This window comes from Pollachius pollachius (genome assembly GCF_949987615.1).
Source record: "Pollachius pollachius genome assembly, chromosome: 13".
Taxonomy (NCBI): Eukaryota; Metazoa; Chordata; class Actinopteri; order Gadiformes; family Gadidae; genus Pollachius; species Pollachius pollachius.
In genome coordinates, this window is record NC_136946.1 from 18153565 (window position 1) to 18172250 (window position 18686).

Here is an 18686-nt window from a genome sequence, read left to right on the forward strand (position 1 = left end):
TTCTCCTTAGTTGGTCTGTATTGAAAAGGGTTGATACCTCATTCCCTGTATTGCGACGCATCTCCCTCTCCTTTCACATTGCATAGCAAGACATGTGGTCCTTCGAAGTTTCATGTTGGTGAAATCCACGGTCTTTGGCCATAGCTTGTTTCCAGTTATGATAGACCACACTCGCGAAGGCATCCAATGTTCCAGATTTTCAAGTGATCCTGAACATCCGACGGCAAAAAACAACTGCTGCGTCTGCCTTGACACTGTACTCCAACCACTCTCTGTTGCGAAACCATTTATCAACAAATGATCTCCCCTTACCATTGTAAACAGTTACAGGATACTGTTTTAACATAGTTTGGACAGGCCTGTCAGTCCCGAGATCATCGACTGCTTTCCGCTGACTTGGCGGGCCTGTAGATCGTTGCTCTATGGCTGCGTGGGCTAAGTCCGTTGGCGGTTGTCCGGAGCTTGCGTTAGCAGAAGGGCCAGCTCGGCTGTCAGAGATCGTGGCTGTACTAGTGGTGGTGGCTGGAGTGTCACAGTCTGCTACTGGCTGAGGAGGAGCAGGAGGTTGTCTAAGCCATTTTCGTGAATCCATTTTTGGTGATAATTAGCTAATAAGGCTAACTTTCGTCTGAAAGGAGGACCAACTGTAATTTTCGATTAATACCAGGGTTCTGCGGCTGCGTGCTGCAGCTCAACAATGTTATGTTGAAATCAAATGTAACAAGTTTACTCAGCAACCAATGAGCATTGACCAAGCCTAACCTGCTATGCATGCACAATCAAAATGATGCGATTTCCCCGTTAATTTATTTCATTTCATTTAAGTTACAGTTTTCACATTTAATATGTAAGGGATAATGTATAGAACGCCGGTCATTATCGGGAAAATAAATAAAATAATGACCTGTGGTAGGAGGGGCATTAATGACCGCTAGGGGGGGCATGGCCCCCAAATGCCCCACCTTAGCGCCAACACTGCCTTGACCTCCCTTCCAATTCAGTGAATTTCTCTTGTAGCCTACTTTGATGTTTGAGTGAAGTAGTGAGAATGTCCTGTACCTCTGTTGTCCACTCCTCCACCTCAACTGTGCGTTCTTCTAGGATCTCAATTTCTTTATTTTGCGCCCGCATGTCAATGTCCACGGACTCGAATTTTCTATTAGTTTCCTCTCGGAGGCTATCCATCCCTTGCTTCATCTTCTCCATTTACTTGCCAATTTTGTCCAATTTGGTGCCCATTCTTTGCTGGGCTATATTCATTGTAGCCTGTAACTTGTCCACACCAGTCGGTAAGCTAGCCTGTAGCTCAGACACCCAGCTAGGTTGGTCGGCATTGACAGCTACCTCCGCGCTAGCCCGGAGCACCTGTTCGCCTTCTACCTCGTTGTGCATATTTCCCGTCTGTTTCTCCGCTTTCTTCTTTTTCTCTTTTTCCTTTCCACTTTGACAAGTACTAATGACCTATATTATTAAAAATTTGAGTTGTAGCATTAGGGTTTTTTCCCGTTTTTTTGCTCAATTGTCTGGGAGCTCCTCTCGTTTGCTACCTACCGTCTCATTAGCATACCGGAAACTTGCTCAAAGGAATTTTATAGAAGTGCAAAACCACTTTGAGGAATTACATTTGGGGAAGATATGGCTAATATTGTAAATAAAGAAAGTCGTTGCCAGTTTATTCAGTAGATATTCTCTCAATTACTCATTCAAACTCACCCTTCGATAGCACAGTTGGTACAGCGGTGGACTGTAGTAAAAAAAGTCTGAAATCCATAGGTTGCTTAAATTAAATTGAACAACTGAACATTAGATTGCCCAGTTGTGAGAGCGGATGGTAGTAAAAGAGTCTGAAATCCTTAGGTCGCTTGTTCAACTCCGGCTCAATGGAATATTATAGGAGTGCAATGCTACTTTTAGGAATTATCATTTGGCGAAGAAAAGAGAAAGTTGTTACTATATATATATAAAATGTGTGACTGCAATTTTGTTTTTCAGTGTAAAAATTATTTTCTGGCCATTTATATCAACCCGATTGGTGTCTGGGGACTTTAAACCGATTTGGACCTGTTTACATATCTGTTTTACCAATATTTCTCTGTGGACCAATTGTTATTTATTTTGATAGTCGAGGATGGTTACCAGAGTTATAGGTTTGTGATTACCTTATATTATTGTATTGGCTCAAATTGTGTCACATGTTTGAATACTTTCATAAAGAGATAACTCTACACCACATTGCACAGTTGTAAGCTCATCTCCATCACCTGGGCAGGAGGGGGAACCACTGTTTGATGAGACGGGACGCTGGCCTGGGGTACTGTCGCTCAGCATCTTAGAGGCTGATCCGGCAGGGCAAAGGCCTGTCATCACCAGTTATCAGTTCCGTCCAAAGCATCTGTGCTTTGGCCAACGTCCTTTGTAGATGGCGGAATAGATAGCTTTTGTGACACGATGTACAACTACGGGCGCCTGTACAGTACTGGGGCTGGTGTATTCCTTCCTGCAGTCCTTGTTGATTAAGGATTTGGTGTTCTTTACTTTTCTCTTTATTCTTACTTGTAAGTGTCTATGCAGCGGCTATGTCGGCCTGTCATGCAGGTTGCGATGGAAAGCCTGTCTTAAGACAAGTCTGAATAAACAATGTCGACCGGGCAGGTCGGCCATCGAAACAGGTCCTGCACTTTTATTTAGAACGAATTATAATGGGTGCACTGTCTCTTTAAATGGGTCAGCCAATAGCAACATCAAGTTGCTGGCGAGTTGAGGGGGGTTCTACAGGAAGATAACTGTGCGACACAAGATACTCAAAGGGGTTTTCGAGATCGGCAACTATGGCAATCAAACTGTACTACACCACTGTGACTGCCTCCCGGGAGGTGAGTAAAGTGGTCGTGAACATAGCAGGTCAACGACGGTGTTAAGGTTTCAGTGTTTCAGTGGAAATGAACGATGTGTAGTTCAATCGACACACCCAGTGGGCTGCCTGTTAATGGGCTCCTGCTGAACCTACACGCGATGCACAATACATCAAGTTGGTAAAACAACAGCCAACGTGTGCATGCTCGATATTTAAAGGCTTATTTCTATAGAGGACTGAAGGTGATTGGTGGTGTGTATCGAGAGCAAAACGTTAAGGTGGTGCAGAAAAACAGAAAGAGACTGTGCGGAAGTGAGGGGTCCGTCATGTGGTTCGTTCCACTGTCTTGTGCTGAAGTTGGTTGTGTCCGCCTGGTTGGTGTCACTGTTAGTCATACAAGGGTCATCCACTCAGCTTAGTGGCCCTTAACACTATATAATTTCTATATAAGCACTATTTAACGAGCCAGGTAGGTGGTTTATTATCGGTGGTTTATTATCTAGTCCTGCTCATCGTCGTCCTTAAGTATAATCGCCTGATCTCTGAAGATCTTTAAAATTCAAGATACAACTTCCTGGGATACGTTATATATATATATAAAATGAATATAGCAGATATTTTAATTGTTTTTAATTGTACAGTGAGTGGTCTTAAAGGAATCAGGAAACGGCAAGTCTCTGTCCAGACATCTGGTATCGATTAGGGCTTTGTGGATTCCATAGTTGAGGACAAAGCAAGAGAAGGTTTACTACTGATTCATTCTTTTTGCTTCAAACTGCCCACTAGCCCTTCGCCTAGGTGGGGTTGCTTTAAAAATATCCCCTCCCAATTTAGTCAATCCTGTAACCATAAAGATAACAGGCCTATTAATCATCAACCTTGAACCAGATATGCTCACTTTTGTTAAAGGCACAGGCATACACTATTTACCAGGCATTTACTGTTGTACTCAAATACAATGTCCCTTGCACATCCTAGCATTCAACTGCTTAGAAACCCCACCCTGTTGTCAAGGAGAACACACGTTGAAATTGTGCAACCCAAAATTGCACAACAAAGATTCCTTAAAGTTGCCTAATTTCCTTCAGTCCTTCATGTAGTAGCAGGTACCATGCTAATGTGTTAATTAGCCCAGTGATATTGTTTTTCCAGGTCAAGTCCCAACAGGCAGAGATGATGCGAATCCTTGAGAGTAAAAGCATTAAATTTGAGTTGATCGACATCTCGGTGGGCGGGGAGGTGCGAAATGAAATGAGGAACAAGGCGGGAAACCCCACAGCGGTCCCTCCCCAACTTTTCAACGACGACCAGTACTGCGGGGTGAGGATCCCAGCCTAGGGTTGATGCTTTATAAAGCATTTCCTCTTTCCGCACCAGTCTGTGGGGCATATGTGTATGCACCAGCGTCCCAAGCTATCTAGCAGCCATCTTAGTAAGCACACATCACTACATTTGTAAACATAGACTAGAAATCACAGAAACTTGGAGAAAAATATGTTTTTATTAATTAATACTAATGATGACTATCGTTAGGCTGCAATGTTTTAATTGATAAAATGTGAATATACTCATATCTGACGTGTAAAGTGATATCGGTAAACAAAACTTACAAACTGCATTGATGTCTGTACATGATCCCTTTTTTCAAAAAACGTTTTGCTTACACTTTTATCATACAAAATGTTCCTCTACATATCCTAACCCTCCGATTGGTTCTGCACAGATCGACCCTCTGATTCACATTCTCCCCATTCCTCCACAGAACTTCGAGATGTTCTCTGAGGCAGTAGAAGCTGATACAGTCGAGCAGTTTCTGAAGATGGCATGAGGGTAGCGCTCCCTCTCTCACCGCATTGGCCTGCTCCCCGCCCGATCATGAAAGGTCCGCAAGCCACTCCAGATGTTTGTGGCTTGGCCCTCCCAACCCTCCTCCCCCTCCCAACTTCAATGCCACAAAATGCCAAATATATATATAGATATAGATATATACAATCATAGCATTATCACAAGCCCCAAGTCATCAGCTGCACTTATTAGACTCAAACTATAATCACTGATGACATGATTCTGTTTATAAATGATCCGTGACATTGCCACCAATGTATTTCTCACCCTTACCTATTTTTGTTAGTAATTAGGTCAGTGTCTTTCGAGGACTTCAGCATGGGACGCTATAGAACTAGAGTCTATTGAATGACACTGTTTTCAGGCACAATGCTGGTGTGATATATGGTTTTCTCACTGCAGAAATCCAAACAAAGGAGACAATGTTTTCCGCCTGTTTATGGTGTTACTTGTCTAGTAAGCAGCAGAATGTTACCACTGCGGCTCGTCCACACACTTGCATTGGTGGATTCTGCTGACTAAGACTGCTCTGACTTTTATTTTGTCTTCGCGCCAAAGGGAAAAGTCTTTTGGTTGTACACATACAACATCTCTTCCCAATAGGATGTCGGCAGTAAGACAGCCCCAGAATTACATCAACCTTTTCCATAAACTATTTACTTGTTCTGAACCAGACCTAATTCTGAACCAAATAATAATAGTCTTAATGATCTCATCTCTGACTTTTTACATTCCCATGTTGATTAAAGACCAGTATTGTTACCACGTTATATTATGTTACCACCATTTTATCAGCTATCAGAATTAATCCTTGGTTAGACTTGTGGTTATATTGTGATCGGATCACAGTGGTACCAAGGCCTTAATCTACTCTACAAGAGCTGCATGCAATCCATCATGGAAAACAGCAGCACAGGGATGCAACAAAGTACTTGGCTTTGCCCAGTTGCCAACACATATCTCCTAAGATGACTTAAACAGCTAAAAATCTATTGACCTGCTGTCCTTTAGACAAGAAAAAGGCCTGTTTGAACTAAAAAAGTGATTTAAGCGAGACCTGCAACACTTGTAGCACCCTCATAAAAAAACCTGGACATTTTTGGGGTTGCTTTTGTAACTGTCAGACCCATCCCAAAGATGCATTAATGTGTTTCTATGCATTGTCAAGCCACATTCAAAAATTGCAGCACCGTGTTCTATGACATTTCAAACCTGGGTGAAGAATTTAAGAAACAAAATATTGGCCTACTGGTCGACTGGGGAAAATGCAAAGGTTTTCTGTTCTGCTGCTTATTCAATGCATAGGCCTTATCCCCTAGTGGCCATCTTGGTTCTAAATGCTAGCATGGTGAGGGAGCTGAATCGTAATCTAGCCAAGGTGGCAGTTTAGTGAATAAGTTCCACAGGGTTTTCGGAATAACCTTTGTGTTGTCTTCAGTTTGGTTTCCCCTCATATTGGGTACCATATCATTCCTGCATTTGCTTCCATGTATTTTTCTATCCATACTCGTTTCCAATTCACTGTTTTAGGCACTTATTCAAGGTCTTAACTCAATGCAGTCCTCACAGACACAGTGTTTATGAACTGTTGTGTTGATTGTAGTAAGCTGTGTTTTTGCCTGTTATGTGTAATCAGTATACCCTGTATGCTCTGTTTTTAGTTGTTTTAACCTCCTCCTTTGCTGGTTGGACCCATTTCCCTTTGGCCAAAAATTTAAGAAAATTGGGAATACTTTTCTGTTGTCTTCCAAGAAGATTGTGAGATGTGACGTATGGGCTACATAAATAAAAACATATGAAAAAAAAAGGTGTTTAATTCTCAAGAGTTCAGAAATGCAATTATTAACTAACTCTGGCACTCTTGGCCACCTGATACCCAAGTTAAGATATTTGATTGATTGACCATCATCAAATCCAATGTAGTATTTAGTATACTTTTAATTTAAAAAGCTGTTCCTCCAGTGTGGATGAACAATGTGGGTCTGTTATGTTATACGTAATTTAAATAAACTACCATTTGAATAAAATATGAACATAACTTGCTTGTTCCTAACTCTGTTTTTATCATTGTACTATGGAGACATGATGCAAGTTTGGTTCAAAGCCTAGGTGCTCAAATAAAAAGCAAATGGAAACATGGATTTAAAAAATGTCGGTGGATGAATCACTAAATTGTTTTTGCATAAAGCACCACCTTGAGTTTTGTTCAGATCATTTATTTTGGGGGAACACATGTTTATTTGCAGTCTAATATCCTGCCAGAGAAAAAAAAAAGACATACACGAAAATAGTTTTGGCAAACTATCCGTGGAAGGAGGAATCTCCGCTGTGAATTCCTTTTCAAGATTTCTTATTTTTCAATAAAGGAAGTTTACTTGCCATTTGAAGGGCTAGGGTTAGGAGGGGTCATATGTAGGGCTGCCAACCGTCCCGTAAAATACGGAATCGTCCTTTATTTGGCAATTAAATGTTGCGTCCCGTATTGAACCAATACGGGACGGGATTTGTTCTGTATTTCCATAAATGTCCAATACACATGTCTGTGACACACACGAACACTAAATGTAACAATAATGATAAAAACAAAACACAGGGAATACCAAGCCCAGCAAAACTGTTGCGGCGGGATCTACGCAGGACCCGCTCCGGTCCTCTGTGTGTCTGCGTATGCGTGTGGTGGTCACGGTTGCCTAGCGACAGACACCCACACTGGTGCTGCTCACAAAACCCGCGCCTTTTAAAAATGTCCACTACACCCGATACTCCACCACGTCCTCAAAAGCGGAAACGCTTGCAGAAGTACAGACGTGAGTGGGAAGAGGCACATCCTTGGCTGGACAGCGTCAGTGGAGATGTTTACAAGGCAAATTGTAAAATATGTCGGCGAGTGTTTTCAGTGGCGCACGGTGGCCTGTCTGACATCAGACAGCATGCAACAGGAGAGCAACACTGCAGACACGAAAGATCACAGAAGACCCAAGCGTCAGTGTCACAGTTTTTGATACCCCAATCATCTCCTGAGATTGATACGGTATGGGACATTATGTTGTGATTGATTTCCTATCTGATTGTGCTTTTGCCAGAAGATGGCAGTGCATGGGCAGAGCCTATTTTAGTAAACTGTTGTGGTTTGATTAATTGTTTAGGATGTTGAGTTCTTAAAGTCGAATGAATGATAATTTATTTAATATACAGTAGTATTAGCCAATTTAAATATTATATATGGCCATTTAAAGAACAAATCATACTAATGGATTAAAAGTTAATAAATAAATAAATACATTTGTTAAAATAAAACGTTTATTCTTTAATATATATACATTTCCTAGATTAAAAATGTTTGTAGAGCTTTCTGTGTATTCTGTGTCAAAATGTTTATATTTTTGTTCAGTGATCATTACATAAATTATATTATCAGTGTGGTTTAACTGTTGGATGACCTGACTTCCTTTCAAGTCATAAGACAGGCAGCAGACAAATACTGTTCAATTTAATTAACAATATGTCATCCCACTCCTCCCCTCTAGGTTACCGCAGCTGAGGTGACACAGGTGTACCACACAGTCAGACACAACCTCAGCTACAACAGTGCTGACTGTGCACATAAACTGAATCAAGAGATTCTCCCGGATTCAAAAATTGTAAAAAAAAAAAAAAAAGACTATCGGGAGAACAGAGGCAGTGGTTAAAGATTTCCTTGCTCCAAAGGCAGTGGCTGATGTTCTCAAGGCCCTAACATCAGATAAACCCCTCCCATTTTCCATTCAGACAGATGCATCAAATAAAGGCAACAGGAATATGTTCCCCCTTGCTGTTCAATACTTCAGTCCAGAATGCGGGGTCACCAACAAAATGCTGGATTTCATTGAAAATGCAGATGAGTCCGCTGCTGGGATTGTAGCTCTCATAGAGCAGTCGCTTGACAAATGTGGCTTATCGTTTGACCAAGTGACAGCATTTAGTGCAGACAATACAAATGTGAATTATGGAATTCACAACTCTGTCTTCACCAACTTGAAGAAGAAACAAAAAGATCTGCTGCAAGGAAATTGCCCTCCCCATATTGTGCACAACACAGTGAAGCATGCTCTTGACCAGCTCACTGTAGATGTGGAAAATGTTGTGCTGAAGGTCTATGCCTTCTTTTCCACATCTGCCAAACGAAGAGAATCACTCAAAGAGTTTTGTAGGTTTTGTGATGTTGAGTTCCAGGAAATTCTGCGACATGTCACAACCAGGTGGCTCTCCCTTAATCCAGCCATCACCCGGCTAATGCAAACCTGGATTGCACTGAAATCATACTTCATCAGCCTGGGGGAGGAGTGTCCCAAACAACTTCGAGCATTGTTAAAGCTCAGTGAGGACTCAACTGAGGAAGATGGAGACATTGTGGAGGTTTAGCTTCTTTTCTGCTATAATATCCTCTCTCTCTTTGAGGAAGTTGTAAAGAAGCTGGAGAGTGATGAAACCACCTGTGTTGAGTTATATTCCATCATGGATAACTTCAAACAAAAGCTCACACAGACGAGATGAACGGTTCTATGGCTACTTAACTAAAGTGAAGCTGCAGTGTCTCCGTCCACGTGATGCAGACATGGCAAGGGCAGATTTTACTGCATTTCTCAACACAGCACTCTCATATGTTGAGAAATGGTTCAACTTTTCAGAAGACAACTGGTTGTTCTCACTGCAACCTCTCTCTCTGCACCATGGCACCATGACCTTTAGTGACATTGAGAGGGTGACAACCAAGCTCAACCTCATCCATAAAGGCAACAGGGATGAACTTTATGATGAATGCTCCACAGCAAAACCCATTCTGAAGAGGCTCAAAGAAGATGCTGAAGATGAATGGAAGTCCAAAGGTGTGGCTGCCAGGTGGGTGGCTCTCTTTCAAGTAGCTGACCTGCCTAACATGCTGTCTATCACTAGCCACATCCTGAGCATCCCAGCATCCACTGGATATGTGGAAAGGATCTTCTCCAGAATGGCCAACAAATGGAGTGACTGCAGGAACAGGTGCTCCACAGAGCTCATGAGAAGTGAGCTTCTGATCACTCTCAACTTTGAGCAGTCCTGTTCAGAGTTTTACAACAGCACTTTGAAAGACAAAGTTACTCAGTGCTGCAAGGAGTAACAAGAAGTACACCTGGAAAAATAAGTAACAGTTTTGAGGGAAGGAGTAATGTTTTGCACTTTCCTTTTTTACAAGTGTTTTTGTTGTTTTTTTGTACTGTTTTTTTTTTTCGTAAAAATGTTCAAAGAGAGTCCCTATAGTTATGCACTTAAAAAGTTACATGAAGTTCTCAGTTTATTTAGTTTATATTTTAAAAGTTCATTGTTGCACACGCCACACAAAGAGATTTCATTCATTCATGCACTTTATAAGAGAATGTTAATTGGTAATAAAGCATTTCAAGCTTTAAGTATGACTAATTGCTTTCTTGATCACCCCTTTACTAAAAACACCAGCACAAAATAAAACATACCACTGTTGCGGGTGCCCCGCCCCACAGGAGTCGGGCCCGTGGTGGGCGTCCCTTATTTTCATTTCTGAAAGGTGGCAACCCTAGTCATATGTTATATTGCCTGTAAATCCCTTTCAGACTTTAACTGTGATTAAGGGCTTGGTCAATACAATTGACTTGACTTGACATGAAAGGCTGTATAATGATAACCAAAATCATCAACGACAATAACAAAAGGGGTGTGTTTCTGCAAACACATAAGTGAGATGCTAGCTAATGGTTTAACATGCATTACTTTCTGCCGCCTGTAGATGGGGCCGTTTTCTTATTTGAAAACATAGTCATTGTGTAGAAGAAGAAAGGGAACATAAGGAAGCTCTTTAATTTGACAGCTTGCTAAAGGTAACTTGCCTGCTTATGGATATTTGCAATGTACGTAGCACTCAACTGCTTTTGTAGTGTAACACAGAACCGTATACAGTTAGCGAGTAATGTCGTTAAACGATGAGTCAAAAATCATGTCACAGAACGGTGTCGCTTGCTGCCAGGCAGACTACTGTTTAGCATGCTAGTTAACAATAACAAAAACAACAGCGTGACAAGGGGAACCTGACCTTTTGCTAAAATATTATTTTTTGTACCGTTTGTTTGCTTCACGGACATTCTGTGTACTGTCCCATTTATCTGTTTAATCGGTGCAGCTTTGATGCGAATGGGGTACACTGGGTCTCACACTGCCCAGCTGACGTCTGTTGTTGCAGGCAATCACACACACCACCATAGGATCACCTGCAAAATACATTATATTTAAAATCGTTGCTGCTTCAAATCTTAGTCTCTTTACTTTCGAGAAAAAACTTTTCTAAAAGAGTCAATGGTGTTTAACACTGACTGATACAGGTTAAGGATAAACAAACATGTCATGTTTGTTTATCTCCAGCTTTGCGTCATTGGAGGTTGTTGACAAAGGCAATAAGTCCTAAACACATGAATATAATAAAATAATGAGCTGCGTTCAAAGTTGTACTTCCGTTTCACACAGTGATGAGGAGATGAGTGTCCCAGACTACATGCAGTGTGCGGAGGACCACCAGACGGTGCTGGTGGTGGTCCAGCCGGTGGGCATTGTGCCCGAGGATCAGTTCTTCCGCATCTATAAGCGCATCGCCAGCGTGAGCCAGGTGAGCGTGCGGGACTCCCAGCGGCAACTCTACATCCGCTACCGCCACCACTACCTGCCGGAGAACAACGAGTGGGGCGACTTCCAGACGCACCGCAAGGTGGTGGGCCTGATCGCCGTCACCACCTGCGCCTCGGCCAAGGAGTGGCCGCAGACGTCGGAACGCTTCCATGGCCAGAAGGAGGTGTTTGGCTCCACACTGTACGACTCGCGCCTCCTGGTGTTTGGGCTGCAGGGGGAGATCGCCGAGCAGCAGCGCACGGACGTGGCCTTCTACCCGGCGTTCAACCAGTGCCTGGACGTGGAGAAGCGCGTGGAGGACTTTGTGGAGTCCATCTTCATCGTGCTGGAGTCCAAGCGGCTGGACCGGGCCACCGACAAGTCCGGGGACAAGATCCCCCTGCTCTGCGTGCCCTTTGAGAAGAAGGACTTTGTGGGTCTCGACACAGACAGCAGGTGAGTCGGGGACCATGTTGTGGCCATGTATGTAAAGGCAAAAAATATACGCTTTTGAAGTGGCTGAGAAATTCTCTAGTTCTGCACTGCTAGTGGTATACATGATGTCTTCCTGTGGAAGGAAAACTGAGTTTGTATGTCATGGATTTATTTTCCTCTCCAATGTCATTTTTTGTTCTGTTGTCTTTGGTTCTTTGTTCTCCTTGGTTGTTTATCTGTCTCTCTGCTTTTTCTTTCATACTGTCCTGTGAGTATGTTTTTGGGTGTGAAAAGGTGAGCTGTAAGACGAGGCATCCTATGAGTTAACATATGTAATGGACCAATCAGCTTTTAGCTCCTGCCCTAAGAAACACCCAGCCCCAGTGCTGTTGCTGTGCATGTGTTCATAGCTTCAAGCCAAATGATCGATCTTTAAAAGAAGAAAGCCTATAATGCGACTGCAAAAAGGTATTTCTCCTTTCAAGCTTCTGAGATGACACATATTTTACACTCTAAGCAACCATATGGTTAGAAAAGCTGTGCTTAAGTAGCTATTTGCAGTTTGTTTTAATTTTTGTGTTGTTCATCCCTGCTGCTCTCTGATGGTTAATTACTTTTGGAGGCGATGATCATATGGTTTTGCTGAACACATGCACCAGTGCCTGCAGCTGAGGTCATCACATTCCCTATCCTGGATTTGGAAGGTTTTGTTTCCCTGTCAGATCAAGCAGTATGCCAAACACACACATCTCACTATCCTCATTCATGGGGAAGAAACAGTACATTATTCAGCCTTGCACAGTAACGAACCCGATAGTTAAACCGTCAATTTGATGGATTCAACAATGTATTTATCGAGTCATCTTGTTGAAGTGCTTCATTAACTATTATAATTGTTTGATGTTTAGTTCCCACAGAGGAAAATCTGCATTAATATGTATATATTTGACACACATCCTTATTGCTTCTTTGAAATGGGACACAGTTCAAGTGCTGTTGTTAGTGATCATTTTGACTTAATGCTTATCAAGGAACGTTGTTAAGCACTGAAACAGCAGTCCATGTTATTCACTATTAAGACACCCATGGGTGTCTAGACTTTGGCACCTAGACAACCACTGCACTGTATCACCTAAAAGATTGGAAAATGTAGATTACCATATTCCTTTTTATACACATTGTAGAGTCAGTTGCGAAGTGTGCTTTCATATCTGAACTTGACCTTCCCATTCTCGGACACTTGACAGTGTCCCTCTCCCAGCCCCTCAGTCCCTGTGTTGCTGAGTTTTAGGATAACAAGTGTATGACCCTAATGTTCCCCTGCCCTCTTGTTGCTTTTTCCTCGTGGCTCATAGTCCTTCCTCGTAGCTGATAAGACTCATTTGACAGTGAACGTCTTCCTCCGTTGCGGCCCGCTGAGCCGCCCGGTCAGATAAGAGATGACAATGTCACAAAGGCAGCGCTGCTCCACTGTGAAAAACAACAGCCGCACATCAGGGGAAAGAAGGAAACCTACCAAGACTAATTATTCAAATAAACTTTATAATACCGTGACATGGCTGTTCTTGTAATCGTGTAAATTATTTAACTGATCAGTAAGCCAGTTCTTTTTCCCTTTTTTAAAAATGCAGTATCTTATTATTAATATCAATATGTTTATATTATTCAATATTTTATAATGTTTTACTTCATTGGATAACGTGTTGCCCTTTTAAATGCACGTACCAGTATACTAGTGTAAATAGTGGCAATGTTAGAGCCAACTCATTGTGTTAACGGTGAGACGGTACAAAGCACATCGGGATTCATGGCGGCTCCAGTCTGTTACAAAATAAAACAACGTGTGCATCTCTGGTGTCCATCTCTGCCAGGCATTATAAGAAGCGCTGCCAGGGCCGCATGAGGAAGCACGTGGGGGACCTGTGTCTCCAGGCGGGCATGCTGCAGGACGCCCTGGTGCACTACCACATGGCTGTGGAGCTGCTGCGGGGAGTCAACGATTTCCTGTGGCTGGGCGGTAAGTCTGGAGGACAGCAGCTCACCTAGATGCCCGGCAGGCCGCCAAGAGTCCCTCAGGCACGCAACCTCTGCTGGGAACGTTATCCGCATCCTTTATGACCACACACGTCATTTGTGAGGTCTTAGAGGATGCAACAGTAAAAAAAAAAACAGTGGAAAGAATTGATTGGCCAAGCAATTGTTTCAAAATCTAACCCTGAATAATTTTACAAGCCAAGTGGTCAATTATCTTTAATTGGCTGGTGGCAGGTGTGCATTATTTTGGAAGAATGTAATCCTTTTCTTTTTTCACATTTTCTAATTGTATCTTATATCCAAATCGAAACTGAAACTCAACATAACGTGGTGGTTTTTCCAAAGCAAATATTTTAGATAAATAAACAATCATCAGGCAATGGATTGCATAATGATTGTTGATTGTGTTTCAATCTGAGTCTGATCCATGTTTTGTCCTCATAATCCCCTCCCCATAGCTGCGTTAGAGGGCCTGTGTTCGGCTTCAGTCATCTTCCACTACCCTGGGGGTACGGCAGGGAAGACCGGGGCCCGCAAACCCAAACAGTCCCAGCCGGCAGATGCTGGGAAACGCCACAGGCCGGGTAAGCGCCACCATAACACAAACGTCTACTGCACATTCGCTTTCATCCGTGGGTTCATGGTAGAGGTCTTGACGTTTGCGAGTTAGTCAGGACTGTTTTGCGGCTCACGTGTGAGGCAATCTTTTTCACTAACCCACAACTGAAACTTGTCTTGGCTAACCTGTCTATTCCCTTTCGTTTGTATGAATGTGGCTTGTGGCAAAAAATATAGTGGCTTTGCTGCAACATTTGACATTAAATGGCTTAAACACTCGTACAACAACAATCCCACAAATGAAAAACATTGGACAGCGTTAATAATGAATCGCTTGCCGTTTTTTATGCCATGGATGACTTTAGAACATGACGCTTCCAACACAAAGCAGGCCAACAGCCTCACAGTTTAGTCATAGATAATCACATGGTAAAAAGAAGAATAACAACGCATTTGTGTTGATTGGAAAGTACCTTTGACTCGCGTAATTCCACAGCAACAGAGAGGGCAATAAATGCCAGTTGATTGCAACGTATCAATACCGTTGACGTAAACATATACTTATAGTTATCAATGACGTCCGAGCACAGCTTGTTGCCTTAATACTAAGGAGAGTGCTACCACAACCAACATCACCGCCACAGCTACGAGCTCCAACCAGCGGCAGGAGTGGTTTGTCAATCTAACATTGCTAACATTGCTAACAGTGTCATGGAGTGAACTCTGCATTCTTTCTCCCTGTCTGTCTCTGTGTAGGGGCACAGGAGGTTCTCATTGACCCAGGTATGGTATGCCTCCCACTAACTAACCCAACTAGCCGTCCTGACGTTAGCCCCGCCTGTCTTTGTTTTTGCCTAGTTTGGGGCACCCTCTCTGCACTTTCACCCCTTTCCATTCTTCATTCGAAGTCTACACTTGATCAATTGTGTTTTATTTGTTGTTTGTTTTAGGTCATCTCCATTGTGGTATTTTGCAAGCAAATATTTCCAGAGGTTTATGTATAGCACCTTATCGATTCAGCCTAGATGACCCCACCTTGATCATTTGGTATAAAATAAATGACTTCTAATCTCCCCTACCAATCGTAGCTTGCATCCCTGTCTCACATTAAAGCCAAGTTTCACCAGGTGACTGGCGGTAGAATACAATTTTGCACAAATCCATATGTAAGGGCAACGAGAAGCTAGTTTGCGCTCTTACTTTACTTCTGTAATAGTGTGACGTGTGTGTGGAAGTGCAGAATTCGCACCTCCCGGCTACCCACAATGTTTACAACTTCTTGGGGTGTGAATAGTGATATGATCTAAAACAGACTAATGATAAGGGGTATTTCTAGTATACAGGTACGTAACCCTATATAATATAGTAGACATTTATATAACCCGATATATTAGTACCCCAAAATGCAATTATTAGCCCTAAAAAAGCATAATATGGGATCTTTAGGATGCATCTGGATCAGATGAGTAATCAGATCGCACCAGGAGGTGGCAGTGTTGCTATTGTTGTAGATTGTAATGCTGTCTTGTATGGTGGACTTGTAGAGAGACTAGAGCAGAAAAACTATCCAATGGGTTCACACTGATGGAGCCGATTAAAGGTTATGGAAGCGTATCCTTGGGTATCGCCCATGCATTGCTGTCTCTTATTGGCACCTTGTGTGACGTGCAGCTATGTTTACAATGTAACCACCTCATCATTCACACGCTCATCACAGCGACAGTGCCACTTTGTCGCTATGGACCCAGCGCCGTTGCTAGGCAATGCCCTCTCAATATAAAATCTGTATTCTTATCAGATTGGCAGAGAGGTGCACCATAGAATTTAACTTTATTTTTTTTCATTTAAATTGAAATTCAATCTCTGCCGCAGAGAATCGTTGTGGCTACGTGTAGGCAGAGGCATCCTGACATCACAGAATATTTATAAGAGACCCTGGACTGGTGGGGCACGGGAGGTGAAAGACACTCTGTCTTTTTGTATTCAACTTTGTTTAAGTATGTAAGGAACAAGGCTGCAGACAAAAGTTTGAAAATCACATGATACAGAATCTGTTCCGGCTCAAGAAGCGAGAAAGCCCTGAAAAATGACCCACCCCAGAAATCAAGGTTTGAGGTTGAGGCAATTGGGGAATATAAAGCCAGCATTCAGTTCTGGGGGTGTGTAGGGTGTTGTCTTTGAACACATGGTGAATCATTCTCCTTTGGAGTGAGTGAATGCCCAGCAGCAAAGATGTGATGCTAATATTTGTTGTTCATATTCGGCCCTGTATTTCTTTTTTCCCAGACTTACTTTAGTGAAGTAAAAACGATTTTCTTTTGGTTTGGTATTTATTTTTGCTGGCTATCCTAAGAGGAAGGATCCTTCTGATCTCTGTGGTTTTGGAGACCCTAAGGGTGAAGGGGTGGTCCTATGAGGATGAACTCCTTTTGCGTTAGCTCGCAGGTGGCGGGTACAACAATTAGTGTTTGGTTATATCGTTTCAACCCCATGGCCAATAGAAGGGCACATTTTATTTTGGCTCCTCACTCCTGTAGTCACTGTCATGCCTTCATGTTCTTGTCCAGACTACCAGGGGGCTATCAGCACCAGTAGGTGTTGCTTTCTCTCATCCCTATTCCCTCCGTCCTTTGAGTGCAGGTGCCCTCTCAGCCAATGGGATCAGTGCAGACACCAGCACTGAGATCGGCCGCGCCAAGAACTGCCTGAGCCCAGAGGACATCATAGAGAAATACAAAGATGCCATCTCCTACTACGGCAAGGTAATTCAGCGACGGCTTTGGCACCATGTGTTCAACACGTAGGCCCCTCTGTACAGAAGTCTAACATGTAGGCCCCTCTGTATACAGGTCTAACATGTAGGCCCCACATGTAAGCCCCTCTGTATACAGGTCTAACATGTAGGCCCCTCTGTATACAGGTCTAACATGTAGGCCCCACATGTAAGCCCCTCTGTATACAGGTCTAACATGTAGGCCCGTATTTAAACAGGTCTAACATGTAGGCCCCACATGTAAGCCCCTCTGTATACAGGTCTAACATGTAGGCCCCTCTTTAAACAGGTCTAACATGTAGACCTTCTTTACACAGGTCTAACATGTAGGCCCCCCTGTTCAAGTCGTCCATGTTTGCCCTTATGTACAAGTCTAACATGTAGGCCCCTCTGTACAATTATAACATGTAGGGCCCTCTGTACAAGTCGAATTGTATTTTGGCCAATGCATAGACTGCAGTGAATGTTGAACATGCTGATACAAATAAATGATGAATGTTAACACATTATTATTTCATCTTGGTAATAAAACTTTATTATTATTATTATTATTATTATTATTAAGAACATTTCTAACACAATGATTATACTGTCATAACTGGCTGATTCAACAGGGGTCAGTGTTTCATCTCCCTTTACTGAGACGGGCACTGTACTGGAGCGCTATCCCTTTGATTGCAAAGCAGGTCGAGATGTAGTCGGCAGTACATTGTGTTCAACATGCATCACGTCACGAAAGAATCTTCAAGGGAGCAGGCCGGTTAGCAAACGGAATCTGCTGACTTTTAACAAGCATTATGTAAAGCACTTTATTTATCCAATCTATGCCCTGCCTTACTTTTGAAGAAAAATTGATACTATCGGACGTCAAAGTAGGGCCCATTGTTGTACCCAGCAATTTAAACGCAACACTGCTTTATCTTCATTATTACAATTAGTTGTCTGCTCTCACCTTCCACGGTCCTTTAACCTGTTACCAGTTCGTTCAGAATTAAACTCATCTCACCACACAGCCATTCAGATATTAATTGGATTTTAATAAAGAGACTGAGTGAAGTGGTGGGCAATGGAGGGTTGCAGAGAGCTGGATTTAAAAGTGAACAAGCACACACGCACAAAGATAACCTAAGGTAGGGCCTAATACAATCATAATAAACCCAGCGTATTCACAAATAATCGGGGGGTTTCCTGGAAATAGTATTGTGTAAAGTAATAAAAGTATTCACAGGTCATTGGAAGTGAGCCGTCATGTCGCTGCACTCCTGACCGACGAGCACGAACATATATGTTCTTGGCAGTAAAAACCTTGACACTGATCCATGTGTGGGCGTGTCTTTCTTCCATTGTAGTACAAGAACGCCGGCGTGATCGAGCTGGAGGCCTGCGTGAAGGCGGTCAGGGTGCTGGCCATCCAGAAGAGGGCCATGGAGGCCTCGGAGTTCCTGCAGAACGCCGTGTACATCAACCTGGGACAGGTAGACATCGCAGGGCCTCGCATGCTAGGGAGACAGGCCCCGCAGGCTTTTGGAGGACGCGGTT

The 18686-nt window shown here is 42.8% G+C and overlaps 2 protein-coding genes across 4 annotated transcripts in view; both read left to right on the plus strand.

Annotated features, from left to right (window-relative positions):
* Positions 1 to 2756: 2756 nt before the first annotated feature.
* On the plus strand, positions 2757 to 6674 carry sh3bgrl3 (SH3 domain binding glutamate-rich protein like 3). Its single transcript, XM_079749025.1, has 3 exons — positions 2757 to 2873; positions 4007 to 4174; positions 4617 to 6674. Exons 1-3 carry the CDS (start codon positions 2829 to 2831, stop codon positions 4680 to 4682), a joined length of 279 nt encoding a protein of 92 aa, XP_079605151.1. The 5' UTR covers positions 2757 to 2828; the 3' UTR covers positions 4683 to 6674.
* Positions 6675 to 10528: 3854 nt separating this feature from the next.
* trappc9 (trafficking protein particle complex subunit 9) overlaps positions 10529 to 18686 on the plus strand; it is a 145539-nt gene continuing 137381 nt past the window's right edge. Inside the window, exons 1-7 of one of the 3 annotated variants that reach the window (XM_079749804.1) lie at positions 10529 to 10569; positions 11210 to 11803; positions 13654 to 13799; positions 14275 to 14400; positions 15131 to 15157; positions 17015 to 17136; positions 18497 to 18622. In XM_079749804.1, coding sequence (XP_079605930.1) covers positions 11220 to 11803; positions 13654 to 13799; positions 14275 to 14400; positions 15131 to 15157; positions 17015 to 17136; positions 18497 to 18622 — 1131 coding nt within the window. In that variant the 5' untranslated portion in view covers positions 10529 to 10569; positions 11210 to 11219. Of the gene's footprint in view, positions 10600 to 11209; positions 11804 to 13653; positions 13800 to 14274; positions 14401 to 15130; positions 15158 to 17014; positions 17137 to 18496; positions 18623 to 18686 lie in introns of all 3 variants that reach the window. The other 2 variants (XM_079749805.1, XM_079749806.1) reach the window with 2 other exon arrangements.